Source organism: Pseudorca crassidens, chromosome 1, assembly GCF_039906515.1.
Source record: "Pseudorca crassidens isolate mPseCra1 chromosome 1, mPseCra1.hap1, whole genome shotgun sequence".
NCBI lineage: Eukaryota > Metazoa > Chordata > Mammalia > Artiodactyla > Delphinidae > Pseudorca > Pseudorca crassidens.
The window spans coordinates 146525091-146542390 of record NC_090296.1 but is presented as its reverse complement, the minus strand read 5'-3'; the positions used below and the strand labels follow the sequence as shown (position 1 = coordinate 146542390).

Here is a 17300-nt window from a genome sequence, read left to right as displayed (position 1 = left end):
TTAGACCAGAGACACACTTGACCCAAAACTGTTGGGAAAGCTCGTTGAGTCTTGATACTTTGGCCTTCTCCTTGCCTGGGATGTTGGTTTTCAGTGTGGCACTATTGGTAATGGTGATTTTTGAGGATGATAGGAACCTGCTGGGCGTGGTCAGCAGTACCTATGAGCCAGGCACTGTTGTTCTAAGTCTAAGGCCTTCTAGATGGATTTTCCCCTATGCATGGAAGCTTGCTTTTTTTACTTCTGAACCTCTGGACTGTTTTGATATTTGTACCTGGTTTGTACCCAGTTGTCAGAAGCAGGCAGAAAGCAGCATGGCAGTTTTTGTTGAGTGTTTCTGGGTGGTGGAGCACAGATCTGGATGTATTTGGGCAGTGCTTCTCATAGTCTAACGTATATACGCATCACCTAAGGATCTTGTGTAAATGCAGATTCTGATTCAGTAGGTTTGGAGTGTGGCCTGAGATGCCTTGTTTCTGACAGGTTTCCAAGTAGTGCCAGTGTTGCTGGCAACAAGACAAGTTTGGGATGTGTTCGAATACTAGCAGTGCATCCATACTTAGTTATTTTTGCAGTGGTGCTGTCACTCAGGTTTGGAGTCTCTGGGTAGACAGTAGTTAAACTGAGGCTGCAAAATGAGGATATGAAGTGAGTTTGGGTTGCTGGGTAAAGCCGGAGAATAAGTGTATCTCTGAATAGCCTCTTCTAGCAGGCTTTTGTGTGTGTGTATCTTCCACAGATGATCCCCATTTTTGGATAATGGCTCAGAAGTTTAGTGGCTTGCCCGGGCTTACACAGCCAGCGGGAGTGTGGGCCTGGGACTGAGGTAGTGCCCAGTGACCTCTCCTCACTTAGTGTGACGAGGGAGCCGTGCTACCCGGCATTAGGATCTGGAGTCACTGTCTTTAAATGTTCTCCCATGTTAGCAGGCGTGTGCTACAGCTGCTCCATAGGAGGTAGGAAGGGCAGGGGACTGGAAGAGCAGCTGTGGTGCTAAGAGGAGATGAGGGAAGCTGGCACAGTCTCTACACAATAGGAGCCCAGCATGCTGGATTAAGTCTGGGCACCCATAGAAACAGGCAGTGGATTTGCCATGGTTTGGTCAGGCCTCTGTTGGGGATGAGAGGGATCCCCAGGACCATCTCTTCTAACCCCACAGAGGCCATCAGGAATCCCCCACTTGCTCTTGGGCAGAGCAGGCAGCTCATGCAGCTGCCCCCCTGGCTGGTGCTGACACAGGCCTGGCTTCTCTCTGTTTTTCTCCGCTCCACCCAGGTGTGCTTCAAGTACTTCTGCCGGAGCTGCTGGCACTGGCGGCACAGCATGGAGGGCCTGCGCCATCACAGCCCCCTGATGCGGAACCAGAAGAACCGAGATTCCAGCTAGAGGAGCTGGCCTTGCCCAGTGGCCTGTGGCGCCTGAGGCTGGCAGGTCAGGCAGTAGCCTGCACCACCCTGCTGCCACTGGCCACCAGGGAGCTGGCTTCCCGAGGACAAGGGAAAATCGTAGTCACCTTTGCACTTGCTGAATCTGTCTTTGTTTCTGCACTAATTAATGCACAATGAGTTTTGTCGGATTTTGTTTTCAGGGGGTGTACCAGGGCAAGGACCCTTAGGCTCACCCTCCAAGCGACTCTGTAGTTTTCCCAGATTTTAGTTCCTCATTTTGCCGATGAAAAAGCAAAAAAGAACTACGTGTCCAGAAGGTATTGACACGATGCCTACATCTAGGTTTATTTATTAAAAGCGCTTTTTTACATTCCTTGCAATACTGATGGTGATGATGTGCAGGTCTCATTGGTTTCATTCTTGCAGTTGCCATACAGTGCCTTTCCATTTATTTAACCCCCACCTGAACGGCATAAACTGAGTGTTCAGCTGGTGTTTTTTACTGTAAACAACAAGGAGACTTTGCTCTTCATTTAAACCAAAATCATATTTCATATTTTACGCTCGAGGGTTTTTACCGGTTCCTTTTTACACTCCTTAAAACAGTTTTTAAGTCGTTTGGAACAAGAGATTTTTTTTTCTTTCCTGGCAGCTTTTAACATTATAGCAAATTTGTGTCTGGGGACTGCTGGTCACTGTTTCTCAGAGTTGCAAATCAAGGCATTTGCAACCAAGAAAAAAAAATTTTTTTGGATTTGAAACTGGACCGGATAAACGGTGTTTGAGTGGCTGCTGTATATAGTTTTAAATGGTTTATTGCACCTTCTTAAGTTGCACTTACTTGGGGGGGGAGGGTTGATAGAAGTTTTTAATCACAAAGTCACAGGACTTTTTTCTTTTGTAACTGAGCTAAAAAGGGCTGCTTTTTGGTGGGGGCAGATGAAGGCTCACAGGAGCCCTTTCTCTCAGAGGGGACAAGTACCCTTCCCTTATTTCTTTCATCTGAGAAATGTATGAAGCAACAGTTGCAGTTGACTGAAATGCTACTGGAATTTGAAAACTTGACTTTTCTTTTTTTTTTTTTTTTTTTAAAAAAAAGACTTGCCCCTCTTTGGGAAGCTGTGTGCCAAAGAACCAGTGTCATAACCCCCCCTCCTCCCTCCTGCTGAGCTGACGTTGCATTGTTGCATATCCCAGCTACTCTGTGGGTTTTGTGAAGCTGTGTGTGAAGTCTCTACCTCATTGTAGTATATGCAGGCAAGACTGCACTCTCCTACAGATGTGTGGAGTAAGCTGTGGTGTAGTTTTTTTGGCACATAATAAACACGTTGCAGCAGAGTTCTGGTTTTGTCTCTGTGTCTGAGCTGTGGGAAAAAGGGGGCAGTGGGACACCAAGATTCCAGAGTAAAAACCCACATTTCCTTGGATCTTCTGTGATGAGATTCCAGCCCAGGTTGATAGTGGGGCCATGTGGGGACTTGCCCCTGTAAGTCCTTCTTGGTCACTTCCGTGGTCAAATGCACCTCGGAGGTGCCTCTCTAGTAAGTGGGTACCTCTAGTCTAGGTATGTAAAAAGCCCTCACAAATAAACTTCCTGGGGCTCCTCTTTTCATAATCCTAGACTCAGCTTGGAGGAACTGGAGGCATAGCTCCCCAGAGGTCGGCACGAGCCACTTGTTCTCAGCTTCTCCTGTAAGCCTCAGAGCTGATTCTTCTTCTTGGGAGGCTTCCTATCTCTTGGAGTCAGCTGTGCTGACCCAGTTCTTTACTGAGTGGGAGTAAATTTTTGCTGTTCTTCAGGACTATCATCTGGACTCTTTCTCACAGGCGGGATGCCAGGATTTTTGAAAGGGTCTGCTGATGATTTTTTCAGGTAGGTTGTTCCTGGGCCCAGCTGCTGAAGTGATCTTTGGAAGATTCCATTTTAGTCTGCGGTGGAGGGAGCCCTGCACACTGAAGCATCCGTTCCGTGAGAGGTGCAAGAAGTCACTATCTGAGGGGGTGGGGAGTCCCTTCGGCCAAGAATGAGAGGCCTCATCTTTCCCTTGAGGCCTGATGGCAGCAGCATAGTTTGAAGTGTGCAGGTAAAGTAAACTGCATCTCTCTTGAAGGAGAGTCTGACTCTCCCTTTTGGTGTCCTGGTCTGTCCTGTCCTATTCAGAGAGTCATTTCTTCTCCCCTTTGGTCCCTCTTTTGTCCAGGTGCTACTTTCAGGGCAAGGGCTCCCTGTCCTTCAGCCTTCCATTCTCAGTCAGTTCAGAGACTGACTGGACTGTCCAAGGTGACCAGGAGTTGAGTTGGGGGATGAAGCACAGCCTGGTGCCCCTTAACTCATCCAAACTGGGCAGCCCATTCTTTCTTTAAGTCAGGCGGGGACTTGGAACCCACTTAAGCCAAGTTGGAGATAAGGAGCAGGGCACTCCCGAGGCTAATGAGGCTACCAGGGGTAGCCTGTGCTGGTGGCCTCAGAAGGACCTGGTTTGCGGATGGGTACAGCAGGAACAGCCTTATGTCGGTGGTGGTTGGAGAGAGTGCCTCAGCTGGGAGCGCTACGGGTGAACTGGGCCCTTCACTTAAACATTTGAGAACTTGCTTTGTGCCGGGCACTGTTCAAGGCAAATACTGCCATGGAACTCATCCTTAGCTGAGAAAATTGAGACAAGTCACTGTGACGTGCTAAGAAATACTAGAGCAACTTTAAAAGGCTAGCAATGCTAAAAAAATGATAAAAGGATAGCAGTGTTACTTTGTATAAATTGGAGGGAAAGTTCCTCTGATAAGGTGACGTTTGAGCAAAGACTCGGAAGAAGTGAGATAATTCTTTCCCAGTTGTACTTGTGTCTCCACCAGGCTAGACACAAGTCTGTGACCCATGGATTGGGTGGGGATCCTGTGCACGGCGCCATCCCCTGCTTCCTCACTTTTCCGCGCTCCCGCCTTCCTGATGGCTCTTAAGCCTTCATCCCTCTCCGCATCATGTGTGGGAGAGATACGCCGCCGCTCTTAGTCTAGGGCACTTTAATGGGCGACCTAACCACTGAAGAAGGGTCTAGGGAAACCTGCGTAAGACCACCCTAGTTGGGGCGGGCCGGGGCGGGTCAGCCACTCGCTACGCCCACTGGATGGCAATTGGCCATACTTCCGTTCCATTCCGCCCCGCCCCTCTAGGGGTCGCTGTGCCGCGCTTACAGTCGGCTCAGCGCATTTCAGACTAGGCGGAAGCGGCTTTCTGGCCTGCGCTTTATAGGCCTCTCGTGCTTCCTGTTTCCTCTTTTACCAAGGACCCGCCGACATGGTAGGTGTTCTTGTTTCCAATCTGGTACCCCCCACAATCGTCCTCCATCCGCCGCTTTGCACGGCCCCCAGCCCGCGAGGAGGGGCGCAGTACCCTGTGAGGCCGAAGCCTCCGTGGGCCGCTGGCTTCCGCGTTGACCCCGCGCTCCAGCACTGCCCGGCCGGCCTTCTCCCCATCCTGGGCTCAGACCCAGCCCACGAATCCCGCTCCGGTTAGGGCGTGACGCCGTGCTGTTCCCCGGAGGGGGTTCCTGAGTCGCGAGTGACCCTGTGTTCTCCACTTGCAGGGCCGCGTTCGCACCAAAACCGTGAAGAAGGCGGCCCGGGTCATCATTGAGAAGTATTACACGCGCCTGGGCAACGACTTTCACACCAACAAGCGCGTGTGCGAGGAGATCGCCATCATTCCCAGCAAGAAGCTCCGCAACAAGATCGCAGGGTGAGTTCAGCCGGCGCTCGGCCTCCAGGGCCTGCTGGGAGACGGAGAGTCGTGGCCCCGCGGGTGGGTCGTGGGAGCTGGGTTAGCACTAGTCTCCCGCTGCTCCGAGAAGAGCGCTGGAGGTGTGCCTTTGCCGGGTTTCTTGGTGGGGTTGTCTTATGTTCGCGTTGTATTTGGCGGTTTGACTGGCGGGGGCGCTTGGACGAGGTTAGCCACAGTCGACCTCTGGAAGACTAACGTTAAGTAAGGGTGTACTCGATTTAATGCTAACTTATGTACACTGGAATTCGAAGTAAAGGAAATGAAGGTTGGGAGGAGGGGTTGTGAAGGTTTGTTGGGAGTACTTGATAGCTTTGAAAGCGAATTTGAATAGAGAGGATGTGCGACACCAAAGGGACAGGCATGCCTAGGTAAGTGGAGCTGCGTGTGGAGGTTTTGTGTATGTAGGAGGTTCAGAGTCAGGGCCCCCAAGGTGAATCCTCTCCCTTCTCACTGCGGGAAGAGAACTAAAATACACATGCAGACGTTCTGGGTACCAGTGGGAGCCAATGTGTGTTCTTGGGCATTTGTTCTTTGTAGCTATGTCACACATCTGATGAAGCGGATTCAGAGAGGCCCAGTGAGAGGTATCTCCATCAAGCTGCAGGAGGAGGAGAGAGAGAGGAGGGATAATTACGTGCCTGAGGTAAACTTTCTGGGTCTTATTCTGGATCTCTTGTTCATCCTGAAAGATAAAGCAGGTTCTTGAGAACCGTTTCAGGTACCTGGTTTTCAAAGGGACCTCAGCTGAGTCTTCATATACCCTTTGACCAGCTGTAGGTGCCTATAATTTACTTGCCTGTATGTTAGGTTCTGTTCTGCCCTGTTGGGATCATGTAAGTCCATTCTGTTTTATACATGAGAGCCTTTTAATGATGTTTGTTTGGTGACTTATGTCTTCTGGTTTGATTATTTGCCCTAGCATAGTATTTCTGCAGTATAAACCCAATCTTAAGGTTTTCTAAATACTGGATTCGTGGGATCCTACTGTATCCTCTCTATGCCACCCATCCCCGTCCCCCACCCCCTTTTTTTGTTCCTCATTTAAGAATCTTAGAGAAAAGGCAGGGAAGGTGAGAGATAACTCATTGCTATTTGGGGCCTGCCTTGTTCCTTACAGGTCTCAGCCCTGGATCAGGAAATCATTGAAGTAGATCCTGACACTAAGGAAATGCTGAAGCTCTTGGTAAGTGTTTGCTGAATTCCTAAAGTAGGGCTTCCCTGGTCACCATCCATCAGTAGCTTTCTACTGTGGGTAATACTTCTAGGTAACACTTACTGAGTCTTTAAAATATATCAAGTAATCTCAATGTTTCTATATGGCGTTTCCCTTTTCCTCAGTGTGTCCCATGAGGCACATCCTGTTATTTACATTTTATAGATGATGAAATGGTAATTTCAAGGTGAGTAGGTGGCAGGGATGGGAATCCATCCACCCTTCTAACCACTAACCTAGACTGCCTTCAAAGTGGGTTTAGCTAGTTAGTGAAGGTTCATTTTGCTCTCCACACGAGGATAACTCCCAAATCCAGTGGCTGTTCTTCCAGGACTTCCAGAACACCCCTTCTCTCAGTTCCTTCTGTTCTCTTCTCGATTTTGTGGCTGGCTTCTCACATTTACCCCCTTGGTTCCATCCTTAGTTCTCTTTTCAGTCTGCCTCCTTACTTCTATATCTGTATGCTAATCACTCAAATGAGCTGTGGTCTCATTTCCAGTTGCTAACTGGGCACTACTTGGGTAGTTCACCTATCTTCAATACAATCTGATAAGTGTCTCTTCTGTGACATATCTTAGTACTTCAGTAGTTTGGTGAAAGCATGAGCTTCAAAGTCCAGGAGGCAGTTGGTGATTTAGAGCAACTTTATTTTTCCTTTTTATGATCATGAAACGTCTTAAGACGTTCAGAAAGGTAATGAATAGAGTGAACACCCATATACTACCACCTGGTCTCAGAAAAACATAACCAGTACAGCTAACGCCTGCTACAGATCATTTTGTCCTGAAATACTACTCTGGAATGCATCTTTTTAATTTCAACTGTAAAATTGGTTTTTGAGGATAAAATGAGGAATTAAATTCTGGTTATATGGTGGGCCCTTGGGTTCTTTTTTCTTTTTAACATCTTTATTGGAGTATAATTGCTTTATAGTGGTGTGTTAGTTTCTGCTTTATAACAGTGAATCAGCTATACACATGCTCTTGGGTTCTTTGCACTTAGATTGAGCCACCTTAAAGGCAGGCCCTGACCTTGTCCTACCACTATTCTACCCGGGCCCTTCACAAATGTTGATTGCATAAGTGATGCCTCCTACCTGAGGGCTGGTCTTGGAAATGAAGTGGCACTGTATATGCCTTAGAGGAGTGATTCTCAAAGGGACAGATTTTGCACCCCACAGGGAACATTTGGTAATATCTGGACACATTTTTGGTTGTCACAACTGGGGGATACTAGCAGACATTAGTGCATAGAGTCCAGGAATGCTGTCAAATGTCTTAAAGTGCACAGGACAGCTCCTTCATGGCTGACTGTGGAGGATCCTTCAGATCGCAGGTAGACCCCCTACAGAGTTTTATTGCTCTGGGGTGGGGAGGAGAAGGCTCTCTTGGTTTTCTGCAGGGTCCCACCAATCTGACCCCAAGGTTGTGGAGGCTGACAGAAGCATAGCCTAATGGTGGTGCCGGGGCTCTGGACACAGATCTCACCAGTACAGCCACACTAAGCCCCTTTTTATTGTTCCAGGACTTTGGCAGTCTGTCCAACCTGCAGGTCACTCAGCCTACAGTTGGGATGAATTTCAAAACACCACGTGGAGCCGTTTGAATCTTTCTGCTGTGCTGTAATATTTTCAATAAACCTCGGACAACAACCGTGCCTGTGTCATCTGTGGGGTTGGGTGCCGGTGGAGCTAAGGGCAGGAGTTCTTTCTCAAGGGAGGTGTATCCTGAAGAAGAGCGGTCTGCAGTGTGACGCATCTGTAAGTGGCCTATGGGCAGCGCCCATACAGATTATGGATGTGGTAGGAGGCCTGAGCCTGGACACCTGCATCACTTCTTTGGTTGCCAGCTCTACCCTTCTTGGTCCTCCCAGGCCCTGAGCACGCACTCTGGCTTCAGACAAAAGTCAGGAGATGCTTTTCCCTCCTCACCCTGTAGGCCCTGCTTCAGCCTCCTCCGAGTACATGCAGTTTGGGTTAATGAACCTGCCGGTCTTGAAAGGGTAACGCTCCTCATGTGTGTGAGGGTTGGGCTTTCTGTGGGTGGGAGATAGGATGGGTGTGGAGGCCAGTACCTGGAGCATAGGAGATTGAATGAGTGTGAATGGATGTGTGGGGGAGGATCAGTGAAACACAAGCGGATGTGTCAGTTCAAGGGAGGCTGAGCTCAGTGGGTGGATCCCGGGTGGGTGGATCTGAGCTTGGGGAGCTGCTGAGGCTGTGGGTCCAACTCTGTTGTGGAGAGTGCTGGGTTGGGCTGGTCTCTGCTGAGCAGTGGGAGGACAGCTTGCAGCACAGGCTCCTCTGCTTGACTGTCCTGGGCTGAGCTGGGCCTGTTTGTGTACATGTGCATGTCAAGATCTCTGCAAGGTAGTGGCAGGACCTAGGTCAGTCTGGCTCTCCATTGATCCTTCGCACATCTGGTTCTGTGAGGCAGATACGTGCAACAAACATCCTAAAAATGTGTATTGTAGCAGTACAAAAATTGTAACAATTTTGATTCAATTTCAGACTTGAAAAGTTGCAAGAATATATAGCACAAAGAACTTTAAAATACTCTTACCCGACCTCAGCTCACATTTTGCCCCAATTGCTTTAATTCTGTCTCTATACACACTTTTTTTTTCTGATCCATTAGGATCAAGTTAGAGATGGGCCCTTTTGTTCCAAATATTTTATTGTCAGTTTGCTAAGAACAAGCATAACTGCAGATCAATGATCATAATCGGGAAGTCTAACATTGATATCATACTGTTACCTAATCCATAGTCCACTGTAAAATCTTGCCAATTTTCCCAATAATATCTTCCATAGTTTTCTTTCCTGGTTCAGAATCCAACCCAGAATTACTACATCTAGTTCTCATGTCCTTCAGCCTTCTTTCCATGTCTGTCTTGGAAAAGTATTGGCTGATTTTGTAGAATGTCCTTCAATTTGGGTTTGATGTCGGCTCACAATTAGATTTAATTGAGCTTTTTTGTGTAGGAATACAGATGGTCCCTGACTTAAAATGGTTCGATTTAAGATTTTTTGACTTTAGGATGGTGTGAAAGTGATATTATTCAGTAGAAATTACTTCAGATACGGAATTTTGATCTTTTCCCAGGCTAGTGATACGTGGTAGGGCTCATGATTCTGGGCGGTGGCAGTGAGCCACAGACCCTAGTCAGCTATGTGATCTCAAAGGTAAACCCAACAATACACAACTCTTTTTTTGTACCCATACAAACATTGTTTCACTTTCAGTACAGCATTCAATACGTGAGATACCCAATACTTTATTATAAAATGGGCTTTGTGTTAGATGATTTTGCCTAACTGTAGGCTAATGTGTTAGGACATTAGAAGTAGCCTCAGCTAAGCTATGATGATCAGTAGGTTGTGTATTAAATGTATTTGTGACTTAGGGTATTTTCAATCTACGATGGGTTTATTGCAACATAACCCCATCATAAGTCAAGGAAGATGTGTACCACAGAAGAGATATTGTGTACTTGATGCATCATATTGGGAGGCACGGAATACTTGGTGAGTTTTAGTGATGTTTACTTTGAGCACTTGGATTAAGGGGCATCTGTCAAGTTTCTCCACTGTAAGTTATAAGGAGGTATTTCGAGGCTAAATATCCTGTTCTTCAACTTTTCACTCACTAGTTAATAGCATCTATTAATATTTTAACTCCATTATTACCTTTATATTTATTAGTATTGTACAGTAAGGAAGAGCTTTCTCTTAAAACTTTTTCTTTCCATTTTTTGATGTGGAGTCGGGCATTCTCAGCAAATACTCTTGCCTTCTAAATACAGCTCCATATAAAGAAGCCTTTCCTCTTGGTTTTTGGTGTCAGTGATGAGGAAAGGGGTGGGCTTTCTGTATGGGGGGAGAAATTAGAGCTGGGTTAAAATTACCAATGGGTAAGAAAATTAACAAAATGCCAAACCAGCAACAAGGCCGTTTGCTGTGATGTTTGCCACACTCGCCTACTAGGAGGCAGTGTCATTGCTATTCCACATCTGCCTGGCTCCTCTACCTCTAGGCCCTGTGCTCTAGATAACTTAAGATGAGGGATGGGAAGGGTTGGGGGAGGAGGAGGGAGCCGACTTGGGCTGCACGAAGAAGCTGTTTATCTTCCATCAGTGTTGAGGAGCTTCTCTAGGCCTTAGTTCTTTCATCTGTAAAATAAGACCTGTGCTCATTAGAACTTCCTGTGGAGCTTGTTAAAAGCAGGTGGCCAGGCCCTGCCCCTGATTTGGGCTGTGATTTGTGTGTTCAGGAGGTGGGTGGGGCCTGCGTGGGTGTTTCCACAGGTACTTGCTGGCAGTTCCAATCCCAGTTGGGTTTGGAAACTGCCAGCCTAGCAACTAGCACTGGCTGGCCCACGGTGCAGTCTCCCATGTTTGGGGTCAGATAATGCTCTTCGCATAAAATAGACAAGAGAGTCTTCTGCCTTCTGTGTCACAGATTCTGCTTCTTCAAGATTTGAAAGGCCCCAGGAAAGTTTTGGAGGTAATTATCTTCTTTTTTTCTATATTGCCCTTAGTTGTGTTAAAGTATAATTTTCAACAAAGTGAAATGGCTCTCATACAGATGGATATAAAATGAACACATGTTAAGCATTTTTAAAAACTCAAAGAACTGAGATGTTACAGTCAGTTCAAAGGAGAAGTCAAGGACAAATTTGGAGTAAAAGACCGTTGAAATGAATTTATAAATGGACACGAGACTGACTTCTTCCACAGGAGGGAAGTCAGCTGAACCTCTACCCAACAGAATTTATTTATTTGCCTTTGTCTATAGATAAGAATTATTTGTATTATCAGGTATCTATAACTTACAGAGTTGTAAAATAGCTCCAAGGCAGTGAAAGGTGCAGAGCCTCTCTATAGAATCCAAATCAAAACCCAGGTTGTTGCTCTTAACAGTTGAAGCACAAATTTCCCCCTCTATCTGTAAATTCATATTCTCTGTATTGCTTACGTTGTTAATATTTTTAATTTTATTAGTATATAATTAATTATAGTTTTCTCATAATTAGGAAAACTCCGTTATTATGTGTCATTTTAAATGTTATGTTTGTTTTCTTTTCTAAATTAAACTTGTCAGATGTTTATTTTATCCATAGTTTCAAAGAACTAGCACTTGGAGATGTAACTTTCTTTTTACTTTACTTTTACTTTCCTCATTAGATACTGGAAAAAAACATGGATTCAATTGTGAGGAATGTGAGTAAAGCTCATTTTCTTTTTCAACTGCAGGGGTCAGCAAACTATGCGCAGCTGCCTGTTTATGGGTAAGCCATGAACTAAGAATGGTTTTTCACATTTCTGAATGCTTTAAAACAATAGCAACAACAAGAGGAGAATACTGTGGCCTGTGGAAACTATACGAAATTCAAATCAGTGTCTACATACAGAGTTTCATTGGGGTGCAGCCACATTCATTTGTTTACAAATTGTAGATGGCTGTTTTCCTGATGCACTGGCTGAATTAAATAGTTGCCACAGAGACAGTACGCAGCAGTGTTATCACTTTGCAGTACAGACTGCAGTTATACATTTATAACTCAGTAGTGTTATGAGGGCCATACCTATCACCATATCGTGACATTTAATTTTTTTAAAATTATTAGTGCATACTTAACGTTAAAGAAAAAAGAGCCCCCCCCCCGCCCCGTCTAAGAACGTGCAGGGCGACGGCGGCCGGGGTGGGGGTGCGCATGTGCCCTGGGCCCGGGCCCCCCGGGAGCCATAATCCTGGAGGGACCCGCTCCCAGGAGTCATGTCCCTGCGCCCCGGCCCCCGGGAGACATAATCCATGCTCCCCGGCCGGGCCCCTAGGAACCGTGTCTACAAGTCCCGGGGGCCAGCGTGGCAGGGGCCGGCGTGGCAGGTGCTGGGCTCACTCCGGGAGGCGGCAGGCGCTGTGAGCCCCTTCCCGCAGGAGCGCCTGTGCCGCGGACCGGCGGCCGGGGATCGCGGGGATCGCGGGGGACAGGAGCGCAGCGGACAGAGAGGCCTGGGCGCCGCCGGTTCATGTTGCTGTTTACGCTGCGGGCGCGCAGTGCCCCCTGCCCGCCCGCCAGCCCGCTGCTCCCCCGCCCGCTCCAACATGCCCTCAGTGCGCCTGCCGCTGCGCCCCCAGGCGCTAGACCGCGCGGCCGCCATGGGGAATGGGATGAACAAGATCCTGTCTGGCCTGTATATCGGCAACTTCAAAGGTGCCAGAGAAGAACAAGATGACACACATTCTGTCTCTGCACTACAGCGCCAGGCCAACATTGGAGGGGGTTAAATACCTGTGCATACCAGCAGCGGATTCACCATCTCAAAACCTGACAAGACATTTCAAAGAAAGTATTAAATTCATCCACTAGTGCCGCCTGCGAGGTGAGGGCTGCCTTGTTCACTGCCTGGCCGGTGTCTCCAGGAGTGTGAGTCTGGTGGTTGCATACATCATGACGGTCACCGACTTCGGCTGGGAAGATGCCCTGTGCACTGTGCATGCAGGGAGGTCCTGTGCAAACCCCAACCTGGGCTTCCAGAGGCAGCTCCAGGAGTTTGAGGAGCACCAGGTCCATCACTTCCGCCAGTGGCTGAAGGAGGAGTACGGAGAGAGCCCTTTGCGGGATGCGGAAGAAACCAGAGGCATTCTGGCCACCCCAGGAATTCTGAAGTACTGGGCCTCTCTCAGAAGACTGTAATGTACCTGAAATATTGCAAAGCCAGAGTTTAGGTGCTACCTAGAAGAAAAGCAGACAGAGTTTAGGTGCTGCCCAGAAGAAAAGCAACCAGAGTTCATTTTTCAGCGTCCAGAAGTAATTTGTGAACTCGCCTGTTTTCATTTTAAACAATATATATGCAATTGTGTCATCAAAAGAAAGAAAAAGAGAAAACTGGGCTTTAAATGTTATGTTTTTAAGGTATGAGTAACCCATTCATTCGGTAGGCAAGGGAAGCTGTTTACCAATGGTGAGTTAATTTCTCTGGAAGAAACATGTGCAGAGTAAGTAAACTTATTTAAAACTATTAGCCTTTGGGTGAGAATGGTTGCTTAAAGGGGTGAGAATCGTTGCTTAAAGGGTTGAGAACATTGGGAGCAATATCAGTAGTCAATTCAAAACAAGGCAAATGATTTTGAATGGTTTTCCTTGGTTCTTGATGAGTCAAATGTTACCAATACTGCTCAGCTGTTATGCAAGGGTCAATGCCAACTTTGAAGAGTAAAGAATTAGCCTCTAGAATAATCTGCGTAGAACAGCTACAGGTGAGAATAATTTTAAAGATGAGAAATCACTGATTCAGTATAACCTGAAGTGGGAATTGGCTGAGCTAATGTTACAGCTGATTGTGGTAGAAATACATGCAGAGCAGAAAGGGCTTATTTGGACAGACTTCAAAGCTTGCAGAAAGGTAAAGTGTTTAAAACCTGTGTTATTCATTTTGTTACTCATTAATACGTATTCTGTAGAAAATATCTAAATTTCAATTATTGAACCAGTACTGTTAGCAGTGAATTTTACTCTCATAGAGTTAACCATCATCAGTTCCATGAATTTTGGTAGTTGTATTTAATTGTGGTAATGTTTTTTTAAACATATAATATTTGTTATTTTAACCATTCATAATTGTATAATTAGAGGCAATAAATATGTTTACGGTGTTATGGTAACCATCATCACTATGTCTAAAACTTTTTCCTCATCCCCAGCAAAAACCGTGTACTCGGTAAACAATAACTCCCTATTCCCCATATCACATTTTGTTTATCCATTCATATTTTGGTGGACATTTTGGTTGCTTCTGCTTTTTGGTTGTGCAGAATGCTGCTATGAACATGGGTGTACAAATATCTGTTTAAATCCCTGCTTTCAGTTATTTTGAGTATATCCAAGAACTGGAATTGCTAGTTCATGTGGTAAATCTATGTTTAATTTTTTAAGGAAATGCCGTACTATTTTCCACAGCAACTGCACTATTTTACATTCCTACCAGCAGTGTACAAGTTTCTCCACATCCTTGCCAAAACTTGTTACTTTCTGGGGTTTTTCTTGGTTTTGATTTTGTTCTTTTGATAATAGCCATCCTTGTGAGTGTGAAGTGGTATCTCATTGTAGTTTTGATTTGCATTTCCATAATGATTAGTGATATTGAGCATCTTTTTAGGTGTTTATTGGCCATATGTATATCTTCTATGAAGAAATGTCTGTTCAAGTTCTTTGTCAGTTTTTAAATTGGTTGTTACTGAGTTGTAGGAGTTCTTTGTATATTCTGGATATTAATTCTTTATCAGATATGATTTGCAAATATTTTCCCTCATTCTGTGTGTTGTCTTTTCTCTCTGTTGATAATGTCCTTTGATACACAAAAGTTTTAACTTTTGACAGAGTTCAATGTGTTATTTTTTCTTTTATTGCTTATGCTTTTGGTGTCATATCTAAGAATCCTTTGCCAAATCCACAGGCATGAAGAATTACTCCTATGTTTTCTTTCAAGAATTTTATGGTTTTAGCCCTTATATTTAATCCTTTGATACATTTTGTGTTAATTTTTGTATATGGTATGAGGTAGGGGTCCAACTTCATTCTCTTGCATATGGAAGTCCTGTTGTCCCAGCATCATCTGTTAAAGAGACTATTCCTTTCCCATTGATTGGACTTGAGACCCTTGTCAAAAATCAGTTAGCCATAAATGTATGGGTTTGTTTCTGAACTCTCAGTTCTATTCCATTGGTCTATAAGTCTGTCCTTCTGTCAGTCCACAGCATTTTGATTACTGTAGCTTTGTAGTGAGCTACGAAGTGTGGGTCCTTCCACTTTGTTCTTTTTTAAGATTTTTTTTTTTGTCTACCTGGGCTGTATAAGTTTGCTAGTGCTGCCATACAGAATACCACAGACTTAAACGGAGATTTATTTTCTTACAGTTCTGGAGGCTAGAAGTCCAAGATGAAGATGTAAGCAGGTTTGATTTCTCCCGAGGCCTCTCTTCTTGCCTTGGAGCTGGCTGTCTTCTTGCTATGTCCTCACATGCTCTTAGCCCTGGTCTCTCTGTATCCAAATTTCCTCATCTAATAAGGACACCGGTCAGATTAGACTAGGGCCCACCCTAATGGACTCACTGTAACATAATTACCTCTTTAAAGGCCCTGTCTGCAAATATAGTCACATTCTGAGGTACTGGAGTTAAGGCTTCTGCATATGAATTTTGGGGAATGCAGTTCAGCCTATTACATGGACTCCATGCACTGAATTTGAGAATCAGCTTTTCCATTTCTGCAAAAAAAGCCCACTGGAATTTTAATAGGAGTTGCTCTGAATTTTGTAGATGGCTTTGGGTAGTATTGACATCTCGACAGTATTAAGTCTTCCAGTCCATGAGCATGGGATCTCTTTCCACTTATTTAGATCTTCTTTAATTTCTTAGAGGAATATTTTGTAATTTTCAGGGAACAAGCCTTTCACTCCTTGCTTAAGTTTATTCCCAGGCATTTTATTCTTTTAGATTGTGCTATTGTAGTATAATAAGAAATACATATTTGGTCTTTCTCCCCAGTTCTTGGCATAAAATCTTCTAAAACCCTTGGAATTTCCTGAGTATTATTCATAATAAGCCCCTTTCAACCATACCTGAGTTTATGCTAATGAGGTGACTCTTGGTGGGCTGTAGATCACTTCAGGATGGGGGCTAGTTGCTAGAGGAACCAACCATGTGAATAGAGGATTGGAACTTTTTAGCCCCACCCCCTGACCTCTGTGGAGGGGAGGGGGCTGGAAATTGAGTTAATCACCAATAGCCAATGATTTAATCCATCACGTCTACATATTTGAACCTCCATAAAAACTCTTAAGTGATGGGGTTTGGAGAGCTTCCAGGTTGGTGAATGTGTGCTGGGAGGGTGGCACATCCCAAACTCCTTGGGGACAGAAAATCCTGTGCTGAGGATCCTTCCAGACCTCACCCTATGTACCTCTTGGTCTGGCTGTTCATTTGTATCCTTTATAATAAACCAGTAATAGTAAAGTTTATCTCCAAGTTCTGTGAGCTGTTATAGCAAATTACTGAACCTGAGTTGGAGTCATGGGAACCCCCAGTTTGTAGCCAAATCAGACAGAAGTATGGGTAACCTGGGGACTCAAAACTTGTGACTAGCCTCTGAAGTAGGGGAATTGAGATTTTAATCTGTGGGGTCTGTGCTAACTCTGGGTAGTGAGTGTCAGAAGTGAAATAAGTTGTAGGGCACCCAGTTGGTGTCTACAGAGAACTGGCGAATTGCTTGGTGTGGAAAACCCACACATAGATATTATTGTAAATTGAATTGATTTCTCAGTTTTCTTTTCTAATTATTCATCACTGGTATATAGAAACAACTGATTTTTGCAATTTTGCTGAATTTGTTGATTCACTCTAGTAACTTTCTTGTACATTCCTTGGGATTTTCCATGTGTAGGATCATGTCACCTGCAGATAGTTTTACTTCTTCATTCCCAATTTGGATGCCTTTTATTTCTTTTCTTGTTTAATTGCTCTGCTAGAATTTCTAGTACAGTGTTAAATAGCAGTGGTGAAAGCAGGCATTCTTGTCTCATTCATGAAATTACAAGTAAAAAGCTTTCAATCTCTCATCGTGAAGCATAATGTTAGCTGTGGTTTTTTTCATAAATGCCCTTTATCATGTTGAGGAATCTTCCCTTTATTCCTAGTTTTTCTGAGAGTTTTTATAACGAAAGAGTGTTGGCTTTTGTAAATGCCTTTTCTGTATCAATTGAGATGACAGTATGTTGTTTTTTTCTTCTACTACTGTGATATATTACATTCATTTTTCTCTTATGTTGAACCCTTGCATTTCTATTATAAATTCCACTTTGTCATGGTATATAATCCTTTTAATGTGCTCAGTTTGGTTTGCTAGTATTTTGTTGAGGATCTTTGC

General features: G+C 45.0%; 2 protein-coding genes and 1 pseudogene across 15 annotated transcripts in view; all 3 read left to right on the top strand.

Moving 5' to 3' along the window:
* CPEB1 (cytoplasmic polyadenylation element binding protein 1) overlaps positions 1-2726 on the top strand; it is a 100360-nt gene extending 97634 nt beyond the window's left edge. For all 14 annotated transcript variants that reach the window (XM_067697884.1, XM_067697913.1, XM_067697876.1 and 11 more), the window contains one exon: positions 1276-2726. In XM_067697884.1, the coding sequence (XP_067553985.1) occupies positions 1276-1386 (111 nt within the window). In that variant the 3' untranslated portion in view covers positions 1387-2726. The remainder of the gene's footprint in view (positions 1-1275) is intronic.
* A 1801-nt stretch (positions 2727-4527) lies between these two features.
* RPS17 (ribosomal protein S17) lies at positions 4528-8027 on the top strand. Its single transcript, XM_067698002.1, has 5 exons — positions 4528-4683; positions 4970-5121; positions 5701-5806; positions 6281-6346; positions 7901-8027. Exons 1-5 carry the CDS (start codon positions 4681-4683, stop codon positions 7979-7981), a joined length of 408 nt encoding a protein of 135 aa, XP_067554103.1. The 5' UTR covers positions 4528-4680; the 3' UTR covers positions 7982-8027.
* Positions 8028-12355: 4328 nt separating this feature from the next.
* Positions 12356-14108, top strand: LOC137202615 (dual specificity protein phosphatase 22 pseudogene; annotated as a pseudogene).
* The last annotated feature ends 3192 nt before the right edge of the window (positions 14109-17300 follow it).

Bases quoted from the DNA above. Each gene is read 5' to 3' on its own strand.
- RPS17 (XM_067698002.1), top strand. The intron at 5,122-5,700 runs GTGAGTTCAGCC...TGTTCTTTGTAG, and splicing joins CTCCGCAACAAGATCGCAGG to CTATGTCACACATCTGATGA. The intron at 6,347-7,900 runs GTAAGTGTTTGC...TTATTGTTCCAG, and splicing joins AGGAAATGCTGAAGCTCTTG to GACTTTGGCAGTCTGTCCAA.